Source organism: Hyalella azteca, unplaced genomic scaffold (genome assembly GCF_000764305.2).
Source record: "Hyalella azteca isolate HAZT.00-mixed unplaced genomic scaffold, Hazt_2.0.2 contig10098, whole genome shotgun sequence".
In the NCBI taxonomy this organism is placed as follows: domain Eukaryota; kingdom Metazoa; phylum Arthropoda; class Malacostraca; order Amphipoda; family Hyalellidae; genus Hyalella; species Hyalella azteca.
In genome coordinates, this window is record NW_025940147.1 from 198 (window position 1) to 26,583 (window position 26,386).

General features: G+C 41.8%; 2 protein-coding genes across 2 annotated transcripts; both read left to right on the forward strand.

The window, feature by feature from the left end:
* Positions 1–626: 626 nt before the first annotated feature.
* On the forward strand, positions 627–22,289 carry LOC108668473 (the record flags this gene model as incomplete). The annotated part of the gene is given in 21 exon segments (XM_047882285.1): positions 627–861; positions 3,120–3,371; positions 3,861–3,984; positions 4,603–4,907; positions 5,651–5,828; positions 6,464–6,819; positions 7,335–7,501; positions 8,263–8,460; positions 8,781–8,943; positions 9,138–9,299; positions 10,041–10,306; positions 11,040–11,196; positions 12,273–12,409; positions 13,847–14,049; positions 14,600–14,728; positions 15,660–15,826; positions 17,501–17,708; positions 18,618–18,760; positions 20,375–20,494; positions 21,552–21,995; positions 22,284–22,289. Coding segments are annotated over 21 exon segments (4,120 nt in total), but the record flags the coding sequence as incomplete, so codon positions are not given.
* Positions 22,290–22,330: 41 nt separating this feature from the next.
* LOC108668474 (pollen-specific leucine-rich repeat extensin-like protein 1) lies at positions 22,331–25,359 on the forward strand. The gene is made up of 2 exons (XM_018155701.2): positions 22,331–22,417; positions 23,204–25,359. Exons 1-2 carry the CDS (start codon positions 22,331–22,333, stop codon positions 23,726–23,728), a joined length of 612 nt encoding a protein of 203 aa, XP_018011190.1. The 3' UTR covers positions 23,729–25,359.
* The last annotated feature ends 1,027 nt before the right edge of the window (positions 25,360–26,386 follow it).

The window sequence follows — 26,386 nt, forward strand, 5'->3', positions numbered from 1 at the left end:
TGCGACTAACCACCAAATTCATTTCAAACCTCTTATTTATTTTTATTCTTAATTTATTATTTGTTAGTATTAATTCGTGTCATGACATATCAACAAATGAAAAAATACAACTAAAAAAGTATGACATTCAATACGAATAATTAGCATGCGTTTATTGGCCGCCTTTGTTTATTTCTTGCATGCATTTAAGATTTTCTAAGCCTGGGCTTGATCCTGACTTGAATTTATAACAAAAATGAACCAGAAATCTATCACGATTTTGATCTTGATGTGGATCAATTTTTTCATCGACATCTTGATCGCGATTTTCGTCTCGATGTAATCAGTTTCTCGGTCACGTTATTTATTTGAGGTAAATCTTATGTCGATCCCGCGGCAATTATAATGTATCCTGGCACCATGGCATTTAATTGCCCACCGTGGCATTTAATTGCCGACCATGGCATTTAATAACCATTTTAATTTAATTAATGGCATTCAATTGCCCAGCATGGCATTTCATTGCCATTTTAATGTAATTAATTGTATTTAATTGCGACAATGGCATTTAATTACCATTTTAATGTAATTAATCTTATTTATTTGCCCACTATGGCATTTAATTGCCATTTTAATTTCGATTGCAGTCAACTGGAGGCAGAGCTGGCGACGCTGTCAAGTATGGCAGACCATGTCAACCAGAAGATGGGGATCCTACAGCAGGATACGGCGCCGGGGGGCGGCGACCCTGCGTCCTGCGACTCGGGGGGCGTGGACCTGGACAACCTGTTCTCGTTCCTCACGGACATCCCCACAGAGAAGACCTTCTTCGAGGACCTTGGGCAGGAGATGTCCTGTCTCGCGGACAACGTGCAGGAGGAGGTGGTTTTTATAAGCGCTATAATTTTTGTTTCTATTTATTATTATTGCAAGACTTCTCTTTAACTTTACTTCTTATTGTTTGTTTGTTGACGACGCACTTTGAGAACCTTGGCCAGGAGATGTCCTGTCTCGCGGACAACGTGCAGGAGGAGGTACTGCTTAACTAGCGCTATAACTCTGATTTGTATTTATTATTGTTATTATTATTTATTTATTAATTGTTAGTAATTAATAATTGTTTTTATTATTTATTTATTCATTATTAAATATATTGGGTTAGTCCTTGAAATTGTACTAGACAAATCTTTGGATCCTCTAAGTTCTCCTAAAGGCCGGTCCACACGCTAAGTTTTACACAACGATTTTTCTGCGCAGTTCTAATCGTTGCAGATAAAACGTTGCGTGTGGACGGGAAAACTGCGCAGTTTTGGAGCCGGCGGGAAAACTGCGCAGTTGCATCGAAATCTGAGCTCCAGAGCATAGATTTCGATGAACTGCGCAGACAAGTCGGAACGTGTGGACGGTAGCACAGTTTTCCGATTCAATTTGTGCTCAGTTTCAATGATTCTGGCGACCATGGCGGACCTTCGGTAATGTTCTCGGGAATTTATTGCTTTTCTATACGAAAGTTTTTCTTGCATTTGGCGAGTAAAGTTCAAGGACTATAGTAACAGGGACAAAAAAGGGGGAGACTTACGAGGGCTTAGTAGAAAAATTAAAAAAAAATCGATGAAAGCGTAAACAGAGAAACAGCTGTAAAATAAGTTGAGGAGCATTTACCGTAAATAATTGGGAATAAATAAATAAAATCGATTCCATCTGGACCTGGAGAAGAAGACATCTACAAGCCATCTCTCTTGTATTTTGATTCCTCGCATTCCCTAAATGATCCAATCTCTTTTTTTAACAATGCACAATGCCAAAATTTATCAAAATACTGCCTTTTCCATGGCACGTTTCGGATAAATTTACGGCCGGACTCGCGGCCTGTCTCCCCAAATTCGATGAGCATGGAACATCTCCCAAAGTAATGAACGTAGCTCGATAAAACTTTGTACACGTATTTATTAGGACTTGACGGTGATGTTCAGCACGTGATAATTTTTTTCGATTTTGCCTTCGTATGCGAGTTATACGGCTTTATCTAATCTAAAAATTGTCACGAGCTAAACATGGCTGTTGGGAGGCTAGGTTTATATATTCAAAGTTATATTATAGGTTATATATTCAAAGAAGAAATGTCATGCTCACTGCAAATTTCGGCACGTATCGTCATATAACTCACGAATGAAGGTGAAATTCTAAAAATGTTCACGAGCTAAACATCACCGTTAAGTCCTAATGAATACGTGTACCAAGTTTTATCGGGCTGCGTTCATTACTTTGGGAGATATTCCATGCTCACCGAATTTGGAGAAACCGGCCGCAAGTCCGGCTGTAAATTTGTACAATACCATGGCGAGATCGCGCAAAACTGAGCAAACTACTCAGATAAGTCGGCACCGCGTGGACGCTCTAAAAATTGCAACGATTTCATTCCGACTTAGAACTGCGCAGAAAAATCGTTGTGAAAACTGAGCGTGTGGACCGGCCTTTAGTGAAGGATCGAATAGGAATTGCGTGGTGAGGTGGTGATGGATGGTGGTGAGTGTAGTGGAACATTGGTAGACGGCTATGAAGGAAAAAGAGTTTCAGTTTAGTAAAATAATCATATTGGACTTCCAATAAATCTTTTTGGTTTTATTGTATCGATAAAGTAGGGCACTCCAAATTATCGCCCTTAGTTGTAAAGTTTTTAAACAACTTTTCTCTCAAAGTTACGGTCAATTTCAAACTGAAATTATGAATTCCTTTACTAATTGAATTCCTTTACTACTAAGTTTAATTACTACTTCTAATTCACGTTTTGTTAAATTCTAATTAAGTCAAATGCTGAAGAAGTACAAACAATGATGACAAACAAGAATGACAAACGAGAATCACAAACAAAAATGACAAACAATTAATGACAAACTAGAATTACAAACATTGAATGACAAACAAGAATGACAAACAATGAATGACAAACGATGAATGACCAAAAAAGAATGACACCAATAAGAATGACAAACGAGAATCACAAACAAAGAATGGCAAACAATGATGATAGCTTTTGCTAAAGTAATTCACGTTTTGCTGAATGGCTTTAGTAATTCGCTTCCGTTTCGTTGGCTTCATGAAGTAAATTTTTCGTCGAAAATTCGTGTTTGTTTGCTCAGCTGGACGCGCTGACCCGCGACAACCGCTCGAAGGCCCCACGGGATGGGACCCTTCGGGCCACGAGTCCTGGGCCTGGGATGACCCGGGCCCCGAGTCCTGGGCCTCCCCCACCCCCTCTCACCAACGGGGCCCTGCCCTCTCCCCCTCCTGCCCCCAGCGAGGGCCCACTTTCTTTCCCTCTTCCCCCGCCGCTGGACGAGGAACTGAGGCTCAAACTTCCTGACGAAGACCTACCGCCACCGCCCCCTGAGGTGCCACTGGACTAGAGTCCCCACTGTGCTTGTGCCGCCACTGTGCTTGTGCCGCCACTGTGCTTGTGCCGCCACTGTGCCACTGTGCTTGTTGCTACTGTGCCACTGTACTTGTGTCGCCACTGAACTTGTGTCGCCTCTGTTGACATGTTCTAGACGTGGAACATGTCTAGAACATGTCTCATGTCTATGTTATGTCTGTCTTGTAGAATTACAATCTTTCAAAATATAAAAAACACCCGTAATGCACAATATTCTGGTATTTATAAGACCATCTTTCGAGAAATGCCAGGATTTTCATGATTAGTAGTAAAAATTTTTACACTAAAAATCAAATTTTAAATTGGGGTTTCGATAATTACAAGGATTTTGATGATGAAAATTGAAATTTTTTAAACTAAAAGTTTAATTTTATTTTGGGTTTTTGATAAACAATTGTCATTTTTTATAATTTTTGATAAATAGTTGTTAATCAAATTCGTTGTGCAGCCTCAGGAGGAGCGGCCTAAGGAGCCCATCTACGAGACCATCCCTGCGGGCCTCCCGGGGAGGCCACAGCAAGAGGCCAGCAAGAGGCCCCAGCACACCTACGTGTCCGGCCCTCCTCCCCAGGGCACGTGGGCATGGATACGTGTGGTGTTGTTGTCCCTGGATACGTGTAGTGTTGTCCCTGGATACGTGTAGTGTTGTCCCTGGATACGTGTGGTGCTGCCCCTGGATACGTGTGGTGTTGCCCCTGGATATGTGTATTGTTGTCCCTGGATACGTGTTGTGTTGCCCCTGGATATGTGTATTGTTGTCCCTGGATACGTGTAGTGTTGTCCCTGGATACGTGTAGTGTTGTCCCTGGATACGTGTAGTGTTGTCCCTGGATACGTGTGGTGTTGTCCCTGGATACGTGTGGTGTTGTCCCTGCCCCCTGGATACGTGTGGTGTTGTCCCTGGATACGTTTAACTCTTAATGTTGAACTTCAAGTGAAAACAAAAAGTAAAGAGCCATTCATACCACAGACACGAACTTAAATATTCGCCATATTGAATACAATTAAATACAAAAAGTTTTATTGGGAACACCTCTTCAAGATAATCTACATTGATGTTTTCTCCAATAAATACTTCATGTCTTCTTATGTGGATTTTAAAATATTTTATTATTTTTATTTGCTATTTATTTTCTTTTATGTCAAATTAATAGTTATAATTATTCGACCTATTGAATATTCGACTACAGGTCCTCCACCGGCACCGCCCCTGGAAAACGCCCCCCACACCCGCGCCCTCCCTCCTCCTGCTGGGGACCTGCGCTCCTGTCTCCCACATCCCCCCAGTGCCGGGGAGGCCAGATCTCCCCCACCCCAACCTCCCCAGGTGGGGGACCGTGGAGGGGAGTTGCGGTCCCCGCAGCCTGAGGACGAGGCGGGCCGTCGGTCTCGCCGTTCCTCAGCGCCGCGCAAAGCTTCGTCGCGGTCATCGTCGGCCCACACGAGTCCAGCCCGCACGTCGCACCCCGGCACCCCCACGAGCCCCAACAACAAGGTGGGGTCATGGGGGTCCTACATAACAAAATTTAGATCCCGGTCAGACTCTGCATCAGGTGCCGCCCAAGACTCGGGGAGCAGGTAGATCAGCCGCTGATGTCCGTTTTGGTTCAAGGTTTGTTAGGCAGCCTCTGGGCAGCTTGCAAGCTTCGGTATGACTAGGCTTGGCCAATCATTCTCACACTCTCAGGCGACTATGAAGCCGGAAAGGAGATCCTGACCAGAAACTGACACAGAATAACTTTGTGCCGAGTGTAGCGACTCTTCGACCGAAGCCTAGGCGGTACACGAGTTTTGTTGGTCTGTTCGTTGCCCAGAAAATGAGGTGCATGGAGAGAGAGGGTGATTCCTGTACAGGTGCGACGTGTAACCCTCTGTCGTGTACATGTATCGTTTTACCCTCTGTCCTGTACATGTGTCGTGTGTTACCCTCTGTCGTGTACATGTGTCGTGTGTTACCCTCTGTCGTGTACATGTGACGTGTGTTACCCTCTGTCGTGTACATGTGTCGTGTGTTACCCTCTGTCGTGTACATGTGACGTGTGTTACCCTCTGTCCTGTACATGTGTCGTGTGTTACCCTCTGTCGTGTACATGTGACGTGTGTTACCCTCTGTCCTGTACATGTGTCGTGTGTTACTCTCTGTCGTGTACAGGTGTGTCGTGTACAGGTGTTTCGTGTACAGGTGTGTCGTGTCTTTCCCTCTGTTGCAGGTATGACATGTTACCTTCTCTTATGCAGGTGGTTGCCCGCGTGGACGGCACGGCGACGCTGGAGCGCAAGGAGCGCCGTAAGCAGCGCGTGGAGCGCAAGCTGCACGAGCTGGAGGAGCTCGAGGAGACCAAGGACGCCTCCGACGCCTGGGAGCTCATCGACTTCGCTGAGAAATACTTCAACAACCACGAACGTTCTCCTGAAGGTGCGCTTCAACTTCATCCTGTTATATAGATGCTCCTGAAGGTGCGGTTGAACTTCAACTTTAACCTATTATAGATGCTCGCTTCTATAAAGTTGTCGTGTACCTCTGAAATTCGATATACAGTCGGTTTCTGATTGTTGCTTATTTCAACAACCACGAACGTTCTCCTGAAGGTACGCTTCAACTTCAACTTCAACCTGTTCGCTTCTAAAGTTGTCATGTACCTTAAAAATTCGATATACCTTTGGTTACTGATTGTTGCTTATGTTAATGTTGATAAGAGTCGAGCCAAAGTTCTCATGTACCTCAAAAATTCTATTTCCCTTCGGTTAAGGATTGTTGCCGATGTTAATGTTGATAAGAGTTGAATGATTACTTTTCTTTTATTTATATTCGTTATGTTTTAATACATTGGGTCTTCATTTAATTTAGAAGATTCGTCGCTAACTTTTAAACTTCTAGATTTTTCAGAATATCTCGAGTTTCACCCGCCAAAGTTTGGGATGAAGCTTTATCGTTCATTTTATTTTAATCCAATCTTAATCTAGGCACTAGGCTTCTCAGTATATCTCAAGTTTCATCCGTCAATGTTTTTGGATGAAATTTTATCGTAAATTTAATTTTAATATGACCAGGCACCATCATGTCGACGCTGGCTCGTAAGCGATCCTCGTCCTCCTCGTCCATCGAGTTCCTGCCGAAGCAGCAACTCGTCACCTACAGCCGCAGCTCCGTCATCCCTACATCACACATCCATCTCTACGACCCTGAGAACATCACCATCGCCTGCACCATCTTCAGGGTGAGTGAGAACATCACCATCGCCTGCACCATCTTCAGGGTGAGTGAGAACATCACCATCGCCTGCACCATCTTCAGGGTGAGTGAGAACATCACCATCGCCNATATATTGTTATTATATACTAAAACACTTCACCTCGATATATGTGCAGTATTTCCTCAATAATTACCCTTATGTATTCTATATATTGTTATTATATTCTAAAACACTTCACCTCGATATATGTGCAGTATTTCCTCAATAATTACCCTTATGTATTCTATATATTGTTATTATATACTAAAACACTTCACCTCGATATATGTGCAGTATTTCCTCAATAATTACCCTTATGTATTCTATATATTGTTATTATATTCTAAAACACTTCACCTCGATATATGTGCAGTATTTCCTCAATAATTACCCTTATGTATTCTATATATTGTTATTATATACTAAAACACTTCACCTCGATATATGTGCAGTATTTCCTCAATAATTACCCTTATGTATTCTATATATTGTTATTATATTCTAAAACACTTCACCTCGATATATGTGCAGTATTTCCTCAATAATTACCCTTATGTATTCTATATATTGTTATTATATACTAAAACACTTCACCTCGATATATGTGCAGTATTTCCTCAATAATTACCCTTATGTATTCTATATATTGTTATTATATTCTAAAACACTTCACCTCGATGTATGTGCAGTATTTCGTAAGTTTCCTACACAAGAACCTTGGTCTGGAGGGCAAGCTGTGCCAGTACGTGCAGTGGTGCCTCGAGAACTGCAAGAACACTAAAGTGACCTGCAGACGACGACCCCCCTCGTCTGTTGAGATCGCTGCCATGAAGAAACTTGGTACCATCGTCTGCAGGTGCGACCTGTTTAGGTGTATAAATGGCCACAGGTGCGACGTGCTTAGTTGTTGCAGTTGCAGGAACATAGATTTTATCTTTCATAAATTAAATTATATGTCGATGTTAAATGCTTTAATTGATGCTTTCAGACATCAATTAAGTGCTATGCATCTCTAGTCGTAGTTTTCGTGAACTCGTGATTAATTTTTTTATTTGATGATGATTATGTTTTCTGTTGCGTTGTTTGCAGTCACCTTCACCTGTTTATATCCTTGTCCTGGTTTTCTTCACTAATAAGGTCTTTAACGTCCTACAATTTTTTTTAATCTTCAGTATCTTGCATATTGTGTGTGTAATATTAACAATATTTTACTTCTTTATGTCCTTGGCCTGCTTTTCTCTACCAAGGTCTTCAAGCTCCTGTAAATTATTTCTAAATTTTCAGTATCCTGCACATTGTGCGCGTAATATTAATATTTTTTTTACTGCGCTGTGTAAATTTTTTATTTACTGCGCTGTGTACGTTTTTCATTTACTACGCTGTTTAAGTTTTTTATTTACTGCGCTGTGTACGTTTTTTATTTACTACGCTGTATAAGTTTTTTATTTACTGCGCTGTGTAATGTATTTTACTGCGCCGTGTAATGTATTTTACTGCGCCGTGTAATATTTTACTTACTGCTTTCGTCAGATTTTTTTCCCGGACGGTAAATTTTTTCTAAATTTATTTCTAAATTGTAGTATTATATTAACAATATTTTTTTACTGCTTTTGTCAGATTTTTCTTCCTGGACGGCCGTACGAAGGCAATAGACGTGCACCCGCGCGACACGGCGAGCGATGCGCTGCAGAAACTGGCGGACCGCCTGGGCCTGACCAGCGTGGACGGCTGGGCCATATACCAGAGTAGCGCGTGTAAAGAGAAGCATGTTAAGACACACGAGTATCTTTACGACATCATCTCGTCCTGGGAGACGTGAGTATCTTTACGACATCATATCCTCCTGGGAGACGTGAGTATCTTTACGACATCATCTCGTCCTGGGAGACGTGAGTATCTTTACGACAATACAACATTGAGGCTCGATATATTACTGAACACAATTACTGTATTCAGTTTACTGTTTCACATTACTGATTCAGTAATTGTATTTCTGAATACAATTACTCAATACAATTATTGAAAATTGTCGGGTCTGAAAATTCAAAGAACCCTTAAACAGCTTTTTGTGCTTAAATGGATTATATTTTAAATTAACTAAACGAAGTGAGTGTAAATGTCGTATGTTTGGCCAGGAACAACAACAAGAACAGCGCAAACAACAACAGCCAAGCGGCGAGTGCGGGCGAGAACAGATTTGTCTTCCGCAAGAGATTGTTCCGCAACCCGCGCGAGATACCCAGCGATCCTGTGCATGTGAACCTGTTGTACAGCCAGGCCGTGTACTGCGTCGTCAGGGTGTGTATTGTGATCATTGTCCCTGTTATTGTTAATATTGTTATTGTTACTATTACTATTATTATTATTATTGTTATTATCGGTTCCCCATCAACGAGACTTTTTTTTGTTGTGCAGAGCGATGAATTCCCCATTTTTGATGTGCAGAGCGTAAATTTTCCATCAACAAGATTTTTATTATTTGATGTGTGCAGAGCGACGAGTTCCCCATCAACGAGAAGGTAGCCCTGCAGCTAGCAGGACTACAGGCGCAGGTAGCTCTAGGAGACCCTCAGGACGGCAAGGAGCAGTTCTACACAGAACTCTCCGCTTATCTTCCTGCTAGGATAGCAGACGTGCGCACCACGGAGGAATGGGTGTGTGTGATCTATTTAACTCGTAAACTTACTGCTGTGATCTACGTATAATAATAACTATGATATTCAGTCGATCTTCAACTATAACTAAATAATATAATAACTACATTCGATGATAACAAATAAATACATTCGATCTTCAACTAAACTAAATATTATAATAACTATTAATCATTCTTAAACTATAATTTTTGAATAAGCTCTGCTCTGTATGAATGTATCGTACATTTTGAGTTTCACGGTCGCCTGCTAGACTCGTGTAAGACCGGACCGTAGTTTCCTGCTACCGTGCTATAAAAACTTGCTTAAGTACATGTAGCGACCTGAGTACAGGTAGCGTCCTAAGTATACGTAGCGTTCTAAGTACACGTTGCATCTTAAGTGCACGTAGGAGCCTAAGTGCACGTAGCGGTCTAAGTACACGTAGTATCCTAAATGCACGTAGCATCCTAAGTGCGCGTAGCAGCCTAATTGTGCGCGTAGCTGCCTAAGTACACTTAACGTCCTAAGTACACATAGTATCCTAAATGCACGTAGCGGCCTCATTACTAGTCTGTGATTGGTGGCTTTAGTTTGACAAACTAATTATTGATATTATGGCCCCTTGCTCCCTGACGTCTTAACCTGCTCCCTGACGCCTTAACCTGCTCCCTGACGCCTTGACCTGCTCCCTGACGCCTTGACCTGCTCCCTGACGCCTTAACCTGTTCCCCTACCATTAACCTGTTGCCTGGGTGTCAGGTACCGCTGTTGGCCGAGGCGCACCGTCAGTACGGTACAGGCAAGAGTGAGATCGTGGCCAAGGTTTGGTACTTGACTTGCGTGATGCAGTTCCCTCTGTATGGTACTACCCTCTTCCCTGTGGCATATAGAGGCTACTGGAACTATGGCAACTCTCTTATCCTCGGCATCAACTGTGATGGCATCGCCATGATCAAACCTGATGACAAGTTTATCCTATACGAGTATCGGTACTCTGATATCGAGTCTATCTTCCTACATCCCAGGTGAAATTATTATGTTATTATTAAATATAGTATATTATTATTATTATATATTATATTATTTTATTATCATATATTATATTATTTTTATATTTTATATTATTATTATATATTTCGTATGTTTTTTACCGCTTGGTTATAACTATAGGTCGTAGTCTTACCTTGTATATTTTAAGAGTTGATTGGACTATGGCGTTATTGGCTTGGAAGTAGCTTTTAAAGTGGTTCAAGTAAAAAGCTTCTAGTTAATGCAATTTGATTTAAAATGTTGTTTTCAATATCCTCTTTTAAAATTTTCACGTTACTTGGTACAGATATCAGTCAATATATTTTGTAGGATATTTGAATCTTTTCTACATATTCAATCCAAAGTAAAAATCAACTCGATCTGACCCACATTTGCTGAATTCATTTCTAAGCTTAGACGATAACATATAATGTGCATGCCACTTCCCCTTGCTCATACCTTGTTATTATTCACAGCGACGACTTTATAACGATCAGTTATTCCTTCTTATTAATTATTATTAATATTATTATCATTCCTTTTTATTATTTATATTATTATTATTCGTTCTTATTATCCACAGCGACGACTTCATAACGATCAGTTTACTGCGCACGCTGCCTGACGCGCACAAATGTTTTGTGTTCGTTATCATTATTATTATCATTTGTTCTTATTAATATCATTATTATTCCTTCTTATTATTAATATTAATATTATTATATGCAGCGACGACTTCATAACGATCAGTTTGCTACGCACGCTGCCTGACGCGCACAAATGTTTTGTGTTCGAGACGAAGGAGAAAGAAGAGATCGGCTACCTTATTGCCAGCTACTCGCCTCTACTGGCCGCCTGGATCAAGGATATTGACTCCAGTAAAAAGGTGTGTGCCTCTGATGCTGTGGCCTCTGTTGCTGTGTCCTCTGATGCTGTGGCCTCTGATGCTGTGGCCTCTGATGCTGTGGCCTCTGATGCTGTGGCCTCTGATGTTGTGGCCTCAGCTGCTGTGGCCTCAGCTGTCTTGTGGCATCAGCTGCTGTGGCCTCAGCTGTCTTGTGGCCTCAGCTGCTGTGGCCTCAGCTGCTGTGGCCTCAGCTGCTGTGGCCTCAGCTGCTGTGGCACCAGCTGTCTTGTGGCCTCAGCTGTTTGGTGTCCTCAGCTGCTGTGGCCTCTGCTGTCTTGTGGCCTCAGCTGTCTTGTGGCCTCAGCTGCTGTGGCCTCAGCTGTCTTGTGCATCAGCTGTTGTGGCTTCAGCTGCTGTGGCCTCAGCTGTTTGGTGTCCTCAGGTGCTGTGGCCTCTGATGCTGTGGCCTCTGCTGCTGTGGCCTCCGCTGTCTTGTGGCATCAGCTGCTGTGGCCTCAGCTGCTGTGGCCTCAGCTGTCTTGTGGCCTCAACTGTTTGGTGTCCTCAGCTGCTGTGGCCTCTGATGCTGTGGCCTCAGCTGTCTTGTGGCCTCAGCTGATGTGGCCTCAGCTGTCTTGTGGCCTCAGCTGTTTGGTGTCCTCAGCTGCTGTGGCCTCTGATGCTGTGGCCTCAGCTGTTGTGGCCTCAGCTGCTGTGGCCTCAGCTGTTTGTTGTCTTCAGCCGCTGTGGCCTCAGCTGTCTTATGGCCTTAGCTGTTGTGGCCTAAGCTGTTTGGTGTCCTAGCAGCTGTGTCCTCTTGAGGCCAATTGATGTAGGGTGTTTCAATTATATTATCTCTGTTGTTAAGGTTTTGTTATTTGTAAACCATACTGTAAACCATATCATTGTACATATGTACACCTGTGCCATGTGTTGTACATATGTACACCTGTGCCATGTGTTGTACATATGTACACGTGTGCCATCAGTAATTGTTCTATATACGTTCACTTATCATTGTACATATGCACACCTGTGCAATGTGTAATTGTCCTTTTATTCGTACTGCAGGTTAAACAATTTTAATTCTTCTGTAATTGTTTTTTGTACTGCAGGTTAAGCAGGTGACCGCAGACGACCGCATGCGTCTGGCCCACAGTCTGCTACACGCGCGTCGCCTGCTGGTGGACAACAACCTGCTGCTTAAACCTGCTGAGATAACCGGCAACATCATCGTGTCTACACTGCGCAGGTCTGCTGTACTCACTCTTACTCACCCTCTCACTCACCCTCTCGAACTCACCCTCACACTCACCCTCTCGAACTCACCCTAGAACTCACCTTCGAACTCACCCTCTCACTCACCCTCACACTCACCCTCTCACTCACCCTCTCGAACTCACCCTCGAACTCACCCTCTCGAACTCACCCTCTCACTCACCCTCTCGAACTCACCCTCTCGAACTCACCCTCTCGAACTCACCCTCTCGAACTCACCCTCTCGAACTCACCCTCTCGAACTCACCCTCTCGAACTCACCCTCTCGAACTCACCCTCTCGAACTCACCCTCTCGAACTCACCCTCTCGAACTCACCCTCTCGAACTCACCCTCTCGAACTCACCCTCTCGAACTCACCCTCTCGAACTCACCCTCTCGAACTCACCCTCTCGAACTCACCCTCTCGAACTCACCCTCTCGAACTCACCCTCTCGAACTCACCCTCTCGAACTCACCCTCTCGAACTCACCCTCTCGAACTCACCCTCTCGAACTCACCCTCTCGAACTCACCCTCTCGAACTCACCCTCTCGAACTCACCCTCTCGAACTCACCCTCTCGAACTCACCCTCTCGAACTCACCCTCTCGAACTCACCCTCTCGAACTCACCCTCTCGAACTCACCCTCTCGAACTCACCCTCTCGAACTCACCCTCTCGAACTCACCCTCTCGAACTCACCCTCTCGAACTCACCCTCTCGAACTCACCCTCTCGAACTCACCCTCTCGAACTCACCCTCTCGAACTNCTGTCTCTTATACACATCTAGATGTGTATAAGAGACAGCCCTCACACTCACCCTCTCGAACTCACTCACCCTCTCACTCGCCCTCTTACTCACACTCACTCTCTCACTCACTCTCTCACTCACCCTCTCACTCGCCCTCTTACTCACACTCACTCTCTCACTCACTCTCTCACTCACCCTCTCACTCGCCTTCGCCTCTATAAGCCATTTGTTGAGCCTGTATTCTCATATACGAGTAATTCTCATATACGATAATATTTTATCTGTTATATCCACTATAAATTTATAATAAATTACTTGCAGCACTAAAAATGTTTTTTAATGATAGCCTTTGTCGCCAGACTCGAAATAAAGAGAGGGGTCTCGCCATGACATTAAAATTAAAGAGTTGTTATAAAACGTTATAAGTTGCGACTAGTTGTTACAAAAAATTTCAAGTTATTGTATGATGTTTTTGTAAATTCTTGACGTTTATGTTCCTTGTTACTGTAAAGTCTCGACGTTATTGTTACTGTAAATTGTCGACGTTTAAGTTCCTTGTTACTGTAAACTCTCGACGTTATTGTTACTGTAAATTGTCGACGTTTAAGTTCCTTGTTACTGTAAACTCTCGACGTTATTGTTATTGTAAATTGTCAACGTTATTGTTATTGCAAATGCAGACTGAACAAGAACAAAGGCGACAAGCCGCGCCCCGAGTACGGTGACCAGAGTGAGAGCTACAAAGGCTTCCACCAGAGCTACTGGAGCTTCTCTAAGACACCACTCACTCAACCACTCACTAGAGTGACTGACTTAGAGTGTCAGGAGCAAGTGCTGCACATCTCATTAGCCATACTCACCTACGCGGGACTCAACGCTAATGGTGAGTATCACCACACGTAGAGTGCTGCACATCTCATTAGCCATACTCACCTACGCGGGACTCAACGCTAATGGTGAGTATCACCACACGAAATAAAAACATCCATAGTCTTTTATTCTCAGCTAAAACATGCGATTAATTTCCTGCTCTCGTTTCATTTAACTTCATTAAATGTTCATCATTGGTGTACTTTGCTGCACCATCCAAAATAGATCATTACATGCCGCCAATATAATGAATAATAGAGGCACCCAATCTCTAACTGATGAACTACTCGTTACAACGGATCTTTGTGATATCTTTTTGACTTTGTATCAAAAAATATTTCACATCAACTGTACTGAGGACAAAATTTGTTCAACAATTATTGTTTATAAGCATTATTATTATTATTGAATTATTGCTTATAAGCATTATTATTATTGTTGAATTATTGCTTATAAGCATTATTATTATTGTTGAATTATTGCTTATAAGCATTATTCCATTTAATATCAGCGGTGATATATCACGCTACTTCTGCTTGTGCTGATGTCATTCCACTACACAGCAGAAGGTCAGACCGCTGACGAACATCAGCTGGGTCTAGTCCAGGGTCTGCTAGAGCAAAGCATGAAGACCGACTCGCTGCTCAACGAGACCTACATGCAGCTCATCAAACAGACCACAGACCATCCCGGTGAGCGTCTCCGCCTCTCTTGCTACATTGTATTTAATATATTCTTTATTACATCATCACGCCTTTTATAACTAAATTAGATAGCAACATATTTCTTGAAGTCACTGCGCAGCCTGACACAAAGGTCTTTCATGTTCTAAGCAGACAAGTTTTTCTTCAATCTTCATGAGATGTCATTGTAATTCCTGAGTTCTTATTTAAATTTTTTACCAAATTAAATGTTTTAAAATTCCCATAGAATTCAATATTATATTAACCTAATTATAAGCAATTTCAATATGAACCCAAATTTTGAGTGCGATTGTGAAGTAATACGTTTGATTAGTTCATCTTATTCACCATGTGATAATTTGATCTTGTTTCCCTATTTGATGATTCATTTGATCAACTTCACCATGTGATAATTTAATAATGTTTACAATTAAATAATTCCATCATGTTTACCATTTAATAATTCTACTATCAAGTTCACAATTAAATAATTCTATCAATTTCATAATTAAACTATTAAATTATGTTCACCATGTCATAATTTGATAAAGTTTACCATTAAACAATTCCATCATCATTACTATTAAACAATTCTATCATGTATACCATGTGATAATTTGATCAAGTTCACAAATAATCAATTCCATAATGTTTACCATGTGATATTTTAATAATGTTTACAATTGAATAATTCTATCATGTTTACCATATGATAATTTGATCAAGATTACAATTAATAAATTCGATCATGTTTATAATTTGATAATTAAATCAGGTTCACAATGAAAAAATTCGATCAATTTCACCAGACCGCAACTCTCGCGTAAACCTGCGTCAGTGGGCGCTGTTGACGCTGTACTGCTCCGAGATCATTTAATCACGTTTATAATTAAATAATTCTAGCAAGTTAACAATTAATCAACTCTATAATGTTGACCAGACCGCAACTCGCGCGTAAACCTGCGTCAGTGGGCGCTACTTACGCTGTACTGCTCCGTGATCCCCCCCACGGACAAGTTAATAAGGAAGTACTTACGCGCGCACCTGCAACGCTGTGGTATGGACTCGGTGTCTGAGGAGGGCAAATACGCACGATACGCTGAGAAAGTGAGTGAAAAATTATTTACTAAGTGAGTTCTAACTTTATTATAATCTAAATTTCTCGCAAAGTGAGTTCAAAATTAAGTGACTAAATTTCTAACAAAGTGAATTCGAATTTCTCGCTAGGTGAGTTCTAAATTTCACACAAAGTTGGTCAAAGTGTTTGTGATGAGAACGTGTGTCGAGAAATTAAAAATTTAGTTGAGGATGTTCGAGAAAGTCAGTTCGTTGGTCTGCGTTAGAAAAGTGAATGTACACTTTTTGAGATTATTATTCAGATAGTTTCAGTTTCATTATTTATATTAGCGATCAGAATCGGCATGGATTAGTAAACTGTCTTCTGCGAATGAGTTTGATCATAAATTTAGCAATGCTAATGCTATAGCGATGCTAATACAGGGTGCGTCAGAGAAACTTACTTATTTGAAAGGTCAATAAAAACAAAAGTACTTCAATTATTGTTTTAATTTTTTTTATTTGAGAATACAGTATCACAAATTTTTTTTAATACAGTTTTGAAAATGACATCTCATAAATGACGGCCCCCATTGCGCATAATTTGATGAAGTCGATTTTTGAAATTTTTATCCTTTCTATGCAGCATATCAATCGGTATTTTGGCAATGACGTCACGAATGTTGTTCTTGAGGTGTGCTATGGTCCGTGGTCGATCGACTTAAACCAGAAATTTCAAATAACCCTATAAAAAGAAATACCATAGAGTCAAACCTGGAGAGCGTGGCGGCCATTGGAGATCGCCTCTGAGAGAGATGAGGCGGTCGGGGAAATGTTGTCGCAACAAATTCATCGAGTCTCGTGCTGTGTGTGCTGTGGCTCCATCTTGCTGAAACCACACATTCCTAACGTTCATTTCTTCGAGACTTGGAAGAAAAAATTCCTCGATCATGTTCCTGTAACGAGCTCCATTAACGGTAACTGCGCATTTGTTTTCTTCAAAAAAATAAGGACCAATTATTCCCATTACCGACGTCGCACACCAGACAGTAACTCGCTCACAGTTAAGTGGCTTCTGGTGAAACTCACGTGGATTTACACCACATCAATAACGCATGTTTAGCTTGTTAACGCAGCCGGAAATGTGGAAGTGAGCCTCGTCACTGAAAAAAACGACCGCGTCTTCAGGCAGGTTGTCAACCAGCATTTTACATGCATTTTGAGGGGCAACAAAATTGCGTTCAGTTAATTCTTGCACTACAGCAAATTTATTTGAAAAACTTCGAGAAACAAACTTGGGAACTTTCCCCTTCAGTTGCACCCCCTCTCGCCCTTCTACCCGACCAACTAACCGCACAGGAATTTTTTCAAAAAAGTAAGTTTCTCTGGCGCACCCTGTATTATATCGATGCTAATGCTACAGTGATGCTAATGCTATAGCGATGCTAATGCTATTGCGACGCTATAACAAAGAAGTCAATTCGAGTAGTTCGATTTCATATGTCATTTGGTGCCACGATTATTATTCACAATTGGGTGATGGATAACCTCTCCCTCTTCATATTTTACCTTTCAATCCACCACCACTTCATACCACTTAACACCATTTTCCACCACATCACTCGACTTCATACGACTTTTCACCATTTCTCACCTCATCACTGACCACTTTACACCACTTCACTATAACATCACACCCCTTCACTAACCCCCCTCCCCCCACAGTGCCTGAACAAGGCCCTGAACAACAGACGGCGCCAGTGGCCGCCCTCCAAGCAGGAGATCCTGTGCACCATCAACAGACGTCCCATCTACGCGCGCTTCCACTTCATGGACGGACAGTTCCACTCACTTGAGTTTGATGCTTCCGCTACTGCCAGGGAGGTCGTCGAGCTCATCAAGAGGAAGATAGGCCTGCCTGAGACCATCAAAGGTAGGTCCGAGACCATCAAGGGCAGGGCTGCCTGAGACCATCAAAGGTAGGTCCGAGACCATCAAGGTCAAGCCGAGACCATCAAGGGTATAAGTAGCCGAGACCATCAAGAGTAAGATAGGGCTGCCTGAGGCCATCAAGGGTAGGTCTGGCCTAGACCATCAAGGCAGGTACCTATGGACCAGATCATCAACCAGAAGATAGGGCTACCTGAGACTGAGACCATCAAAGGTAGGGCTGTCCGAGACCATCAAGGGTATAGCCGAGACCATCAAGGGTAGGTTGCCTGAGATCATCTAGGGTAGATCTGCCTGAGACCATCAAGGGTAGGTCTACTCAAGACCATCAAGAGTTGGTCTAAGTGGCTTACTCTTTGAAACCTCAAATTTGTGAGTGAACTAAAACTCAAGTTGCAAGTTATTGCCTTTCTGCTGTGCGTCACTGACCACTGGCGCTGGTTGTGTAGTTCAGCTGGGCCTATACTTTCAAAAAAAGTTAAGAGATCGTAAGTTCATCAGCCAATCACTGACGGCCTTTCAAGTAAAATCCACCAATCATAGACAAGAAAATAGAGCGTATATAAGTACTTACGTTCACTTAGCAAGTTTTGAAAGTATAGGCCCAGTTCATATACATTTCCTGGTATATAATAACTCGGTTATTATGCTATTCTAATATTATGTTAAAATATAGCTAATTATTTCATAACATATGATGCGCTAGTGATATATACGTTGATTTTAAGATATGACGATTGATTGATATATGGTTTGTACAGGATACACTAATGATTGCTACGTGGGCTGTGCAGGATATGCTATTATTAAAATATTGCGTTCTTGATACAATGATGAAATATACGTTGATTGTATCGTAATACGTTATTGATACGCTAATTACGCTGCGCAGGATACGCTGTGTACGAGATGCTAGGCAGCACAGAGCGCTGCGTGGGCACCGAGGAGGTCTTGGCCGATGTGATGTCCCGCTGGGAGCGATACCGGCAGGCTACACAGCAGAACGCATCACATCATCACATCTTCTTGTTTAAGGTACATCACATCTCCACATACCGGCAGGCCACGCAGCAGAACGCATCACATCATCACATCTTCTTGTTTAGAGAAGGCTGCAGCCTGGAGAGAAGGCTGTAGCCTTTAGAGAAGGCTGTAGTCTGTAGAGAAGGCTGAAGGCTGTAGAGAAGGCCCTCTCACCCCCCAGAAACACCTGCTGTTCGAGTCATGGCTGTAGCTGTACGATGTGAATGGTCAATTTACTTGACATTTTCTCTGATTTTCTATTCTTGGTTTTCTTCATCATTAACAAGACAGCGGGGCATGTATTGTTACCGATCCCTCTACAGGGTCCGCCATAATTATGGCAATGGGTGTTTGCTATATAAAAATAAATTGGTTTCTAGGAGGCTTTTCTTTTATAATGAAGCTTAATATCATCTATTAATTCATATATTTTATATTGCAGAAGTCAAAGGTGTCTAAATTTACTATTACTTATGGCAGTAGATAGAAATGCAATTGTAACCCTTCATGAAAAGGGCGAGAGTAATTCAGTCATTGCAAAAAAGCTCTAAATTCGTCGTGAAACTGTGTGGAAGGTGGTAAAAAAATTCAAGGAAACTGGTGAAACATGCAATCGACCTGGTCAAGGAAGGAAAGGAAGTGTCCGAACAAAACAATTTGTCAAAAACACGAGGAAGAAGTTGTGGAGAAACCCTCGTCGCTCAGCTGCCAAATTGGCTGCACAGGCAGGAGTCAGTCAGACATCAGTACGTAGAGTCCTCAAAGATGACCTCAAAACCTCCCCTTACAAGATGCAAACAAGGCATGAACTAACAGACCGTCATGAACGAATGAGGCTCGAAAGATGCCAGCACATTCTGGATCTCATTGAGGATGGCACGCTGGCCAACTTTGTGTTCAATGACGAGAAAAAATTAGACAGTGAGCAAAGCGTTAAACCGTCAAAATGACAGAGTTTGGAGTCGGGATGGATCTGTGGCAACCAGAACAGCAACACGACGTCAAATTCCCATGTCCGTGATGGTTTGGGCCGCGGTAACCGCCACTGGGAGGTCCCCACTCGTTTTTGTCCTCTCAGGAGTGAAATTCAACAGTCAGCGATACATTTCGGACATTTTGGAAGCTGTGTTGTTACCTTGGGCCCGTAAACACTTCAACGGCTCACCATGGACTTTTCAACAAGACTCTGCCCCATCACATGGCTCAAACATGACCCAAAACTGGATTCAGGGTCACATCCCAGCGTTCATGAGCAAAAATGAATGGCCCTCAAGAAGCCCTGATTTGAATCCTCTCGACTTTTCTGTGTGGGCTATTTTAGAGAGTAGGGTCTGCAGAACACCTCATGATTCTTTGAATAGTTTGAAATCTAAATTGACACGAGAATGGGACTTGATCCCTCAATAAATGCTGCGTGTCTCCTGTGAAGCTTTCCTCCGTAGATTGTAGGCCGTCATTAATAAATAAGGGTGCTCATGGTGTCTGAGAATTGTTTAGGTAATTCTTGGCTACTAGCTCATCCAATAAAAAAACAATGCACCTGATTGTTTCATTGAGCAATAACAAAAAACATGCGTTGCCATAAATATGGCGGACCCTGTAAATTTAGCGTATTTCCCCCCGCAGAAACACCTGCTGTTCGAGTCATGGCTGCAGCTGGACGAGCCTGTAGAGAAAGAGCTCATCTACTTCCAGGTGCTCTACACCCTCAGGGCCGACAAGTTCCCTGTCACCCAGATGGAGGCCGTGAGTAACTTTTATTACTCATCCGTTACTATTAGTAACGTAACGTAGTGGTATTAGTAACGTAATGTATCGGTGCTCCGTTACTATTAATTGCCAGTCACGGAGTTCATATATTGATATAGGTATTGAATATTATATATTGAATATTATTGAATATTATTGAATATTATTTATATATTTCATATATTATATTGATATTGATATATTGAAGTTCATTTTGAAGGGTTATAAATGTTGTATTAAGTTTGAAGAAATTTTACAGAACTTCTATAGGCATGGTTTTGAATAACTTTCTGTGTGAAGTTTATACGTATGTGTTTGCCGAACTTTAATTTTTGATTCACCAATTAGGAGCAGCATGTTAATACCTAATATTAGTTAGCTTTCCCATTGTAATATTTATGTTGTGGGCTTTACAAGTTTTAATTTCGTTTTATAATTAAAATAGAGACAACAAAAAATTATCCACCGAGTAACAGATTATGATGGATCTTGACGTTAATCCTGATGAGGTTCTGGTTACAAGTTTCAATTTAGTTTAATAATTGAAATAACGACAACACAAATCTAGCCTCGGAAAAACAGATTGTGATGGATAATTGCGATAATTGTGCTTACGTTCTGGTGCCCAGGTAATGGCACCTAAAAAAATTATAAATCCTAAAAGTATACCTACTGTAATCTATATAATACTATACTATAATCCTAAAAGTATATTATATAATCGTTTACGCTGTTCCTCTATATCCTCGGATACCGCTACGTACGAACCACCCTCAGGTCGTACTTAATTACGATTCAATATCGCATCGTCCACTACCAAATCTTGATCTGTTACACTGTTTACGATTTATATTTGCGATAATTGTGCCTATGTTCTGGTGCCCAGGTGATGCTGTTTACGATTTATTTTTGCGCTAATTGTGCTTATGTTCTGGTGCCCAGGTGATGCTGTTTACGATTTATTTTTGCGCTAATTGTGCTTATGTTCTGGTGCCCAGGTGATGCTGTTTACGATTTATATTTGCGATAATTGTGCTTATGTTCTGGTGCCCAGGTGATGCTGTGTGCCCTGAGGGCACAAATAGAACTAGGCAACTACACGGGCGTGGGTACGGACTACGGGGAGGTTATAGGTCATACCCTCTCGCCCCGTCTCCTGTCGGTGGTGACCCACGAGGCAGTGTCAATGCACCATCAGTCTTTGTTCAACATGGACCCTTTGGAGGCGAAACAAGCGTTCCTGAACCTTATCAAATCCTGGCCTTTATATCGCGCTACAATCTTCGACGTGACGCAAAGTTTTACGTCGAACTGGTCCAAAGTTTTGTGGCTTGCGGTGGATGAGGCCGGCGTTCACCTACTGGAACATCGGTCTCGTAATGTGCTCTGTATATACGAGTATGACTACATCCTTAACTACTCTGCCTCCATCACATCGCTCATGATCATCACAGGATCCACCAGCAAACAGAGCAAGATTATCCTCAACACTACGCAGGTTAGATTTCATTAAAATTCGTAATTCACATTTTATTCACATAGAATTACTTCGTAATTTACTATTTGTTCACATAGAATTACTTCGTAATTCTCTTTTTATTCACACTAATAAACGCTAGTTACTAAACAACAATATCTCAAGTTATACGATTTTATAGGTCTAAATTGCTGTCTAGTTGCAGTTGTAAAAATAGTCCATCTCGTCATAGTTGAAGCACGAGTTATTAAACAACCCCTTTGATAATCATTAAACATAAGCCATAATGCATATGCTATAATGCGTTAGCCATAATGCATAAGCCATAATGCACAAGCCATAATGCACAAGCCATAATGCAAGCCACCTCCCAGCCTGCTTACTACGGCCAGGTCTGTAGCTGCCATGTCCCTGCCACCTCCCAGCCTGCTTACTACGGCCAGGTCTGTAGCTGCCAACATCTAGTGTGTTCCTAGAGATCCTATCTAGTGTGTTCACCCCGAGGGCGGGGTGACCTGCCTACCGACGACGCGGATACGCAGGACGACGAAGGCGGCGCATCAGCGTGACCGGGGACTAGGAAGTCCCGAACTCATCATAAGGTCATAAGGCCCAGCTCCTGGCAACTAGGTATGTTCCTAGAGGTCCCAGCTACTGGCAACTATAGGTGTGTTCCTAGAGGTTCCAGCTACTGGAAGTAGGTGTGTTGCTAGAGGACCCAGCTACTGGCAACTAGATGTGTTCCTAGAGGTTCTAGCTACTGACAACTAGGCAATGTAGGGAATTTTGGCCTTAATTAACATCAGACCTCCTAGTTACCCAGCTATAGTCCACCGATATAATAATGTCCATTTGGAACGAGTATATCGTTCAAAATTCTAGGTCCACTTGTATTGTGGTCCGTTTATGTAACGTCATTTGTAATTACGTTGCTCATTACAATTTTATAATGTTAGGTTATGTTAGTTGCCTACTATTGCTCTACTGTACCCGGCCATAACCTCTGTTCTTGCGTACGTTTTAAGAAAGGTTCGTGATTTCGAGGTAATTTCTCACGCCCGGGGTCATTAAGGTGAATATTGGGCGCGTTCATTATTCTTGTGCCGACCGGGGCCTATACTTTCAAAAAAAGTTAAGAGATCGTATGTTCATCAGCCAATCATTGACGGCCTTTCAAGCAATGAAAGTATGGCCCCTGAAGAATAATTGGGTTTGATTTTTCTGCGCAGAAACAGCCTGGCACTCATCAGATGCCTCTGCCTCAGCACAACCAGTCTCTGCCTCAGCATACCACAGCATTGCCTACGCACAATTCTGCGATGTCACATCATACAGTAATGACACAGCAACATTCTGTTCCTCCTCAACATCAGTCATCTTTACATCAGAATCAGACCTCCGTGCCTCAACATCAGCCCTCCATACCCCAACATCAGACCTCCATACCCCAACATCAGACCTCCACACTTCAATCGCAGTCTTCGGCACACTTACATCAACATTCCATATCCCAACACCAGCCTCCTGTGCCCCAACATCAGCCCCCGGTACCCCAACATCAGCCCCCGGTGCCCCAACATCAGCCCCCGGTGCCCCAACATCAGCCCCCGGTGCCCCAACATCAGCCCCCGGTGCCCCAACATCATCAGGACCCACCACCCCACCCGGTGCTCCGGCCCATGCAGCAACAGTCGTCGCAGTTGCGGAGGCCGCGGCCCCCCAGTGCAGCGTCCAAGCCTGCTCTGCATCACTGAGCTTTTTTCCTGTATAGTTTAGCCACTGAGCTTTACTGTCCCGTTCAACCTCGTAGGTTTTCTATTCGTTTAAATTTGGAACTTTTTTGTACCGTTCAACCCTGGAACTCTTTTTTTCCGTTTCAAGTCCGCAGCTTTTCTGTCCCGTTCAACCTCGTAAGTTTTCTAGCTAATTCAACCCCGCTGCTTATTTGTTCCGTTCAACGCTGGAACTTTTTTTCCGGTTCAAGTCCTCGGCTTTTCTGTTCGGTTCAACCCCAAAGCGCCACTATGAGCTCACTCTTGGCAACCTCATCTTCACTCAGAGTTTGGCTTCTGATTCAGATTGAAATAGATTTGTTAGTGCCCTGTGTTTTTTTCTAGAAGACGCTAATTATCGCTCAAATATTCGGCAGAAATTCAACGGAATCGAAACAGGATTTAAAGCTCACCATCCTCTGCTCTTATCTGTTGAGTCAAGAGCCTTCTTGAGCCTTAGTTGCTATGAAGATATTCATTACAGCACACAAAATATACGCTTCTTTTGTTCGAGAATTGCTACCAAAAGGTTTTTTTATGATGAATTTTTCCTGCTTGTCCTTTGACTTGTGAATTTACTCTGACCACTTTAGTGTATAAAAATGTTCTGAATATTAAATTGATTATAGCGTTGGTTTTCTCTAATAGCTTCTAAGGATCCAATATTATTATTTTTACTGGCCAACTTGCCACGTAAATGTGTCTCCTGTGAAATAGTGCTGCCTAAATGCTTGTTTCCTACATAACGAGTTTAAGATGACGAAATTTGGAATTTGCAATTTCCTTTTTATTTGCATTTATTTTTTATTTATTTATATTTCCTTTTGATACAAAAACATAACCAAGACGCCAAAGCAATCGCTTCCACTGACCAAAATTGTGAACCGCTCGCACTACGAAGGAGTTTTTTATAGTATTAAAACATTCGCCATCATTTTATATACAATAGCAGTTATTTTAATGCAGTTATCATTGCAGTTATTGTCTTCAGTTTCAGATTGCTTCAATATTGAGATAAGAAAGTTGAATATTAAACGGCCAAAGAAAATAGACGATTTTTCTCCTTATTGTTCTTTATTGTCTGTGAATTGAACTATTGTATCAACAATTGACGATGGAGTATTAATTGAAGATGGAGCTAATTAATAACAACTCTAGTTAAACTAAAGCTAAAAGTTGCATATTTAAGTATCTGATTAACTTAGGTTTTTGTACTGTTGCTTTTTGGGGATATTGTTCATTAATTTTTGATCTCTTTGTTGAATTTTTCTTCGTTATCTTTAATTGGTTTCTGATGTCATTTTAATTTGTTTTAATTTCCCTCGTTTGTGTTATTTATTTGTAAGCTTCATTGTTTCGTGCACTGTAAATGGCCGTATTTTACATTGTGTATATGTACGTATAATAGTGACATTACCTGACCTTTATTGTACAGAATAAGTGTTATGAATGAACGCTCCTTTTTCTCCACCCGCTCACTCCTCTTAACTCTCCACTCCCTCCTTCTCCACCGCGCACTCCTCTTTACTCTCCACTCCCTCCTTCTCCACCGCGCACTCCTCTTTACTCTCCACTCCCTCCTTCTCCACCGCTCACTCCTCTCACTATCCACACTATATTTATAATGTCTGCTCTGCACCTTCAATGGTACGGCGCCTTTTTCTTCATGTTTTACCAGTTAAGATGTGAACGAGTAAAACCTTTTTAATTCCCACTAATATAAACTTTTGTGCTCTGGAAGATGAAATTGGGTTTTTATTTCATTCTATAATTTAGATTTGTTAACATTTTTCTATGCATTTATTCACAATTTTCTATGCATTTTTTCCAACTTACGATGTAGGTTGTAAATATTTTATTTAGTTTCAGATAAGAGCTGTGTTCATTTTAGGACTTATATGTTGATGTTTAAGCGAGTGCGGAAATTGTTGCTGGTCATGATTTTATATTATGAACGATGAAGCCGAAAACATTCTTGTAATGTAATATATCAACTCAACTCGGTTTTACTTTAAATACAAAGCTGATCTCAAATTCCTCTGCATTGTAACAGCCGCTAAATTTGTCGGTTTTCGAAGTCCCTTGCTTGTGAGACTTGGTTATGTTGATGCTCATCCGAAGTGCTTATGCGTTTAGAATTCCTTTGGGTGGTTTTCACTCGTATCTATATTTGGGACTTATCTTATTTGACTGAGATAGTTTAAAACAATGATACACTTTTCATTTGGTTTTCTTTTTTTGGCTATTCGGGTTTCACTTTTTAGTAAAGGCTCTAGCAACTTGACATTTTATACATTTGACCAGACGTCCCTAATTATATCTATGCTGGAAAATCAACTGGATGACCGATGGGTTACTGTATATTGTATTGATAAAGCGATAGCTGATAAATTCTGTATAAAACGACATTCAAACTCACAGTCGAGCAATTAGAACGCAAGTCTTATCGGGCAATGTTAGTCGATCAGTACATATGCGGTCCACGTTTGCAGAACATTGTGAAATACTATTTACTCTCTCACTCATGCTGGACATTCGGGTGTTAAAGCTCATTCGTCAGAGGAGCTTATCTTTGAAATACCGAACCGTATTTCAAAGAAATACCGTATTTTATTTTTTTTTTCGGAAATACCGTATTTC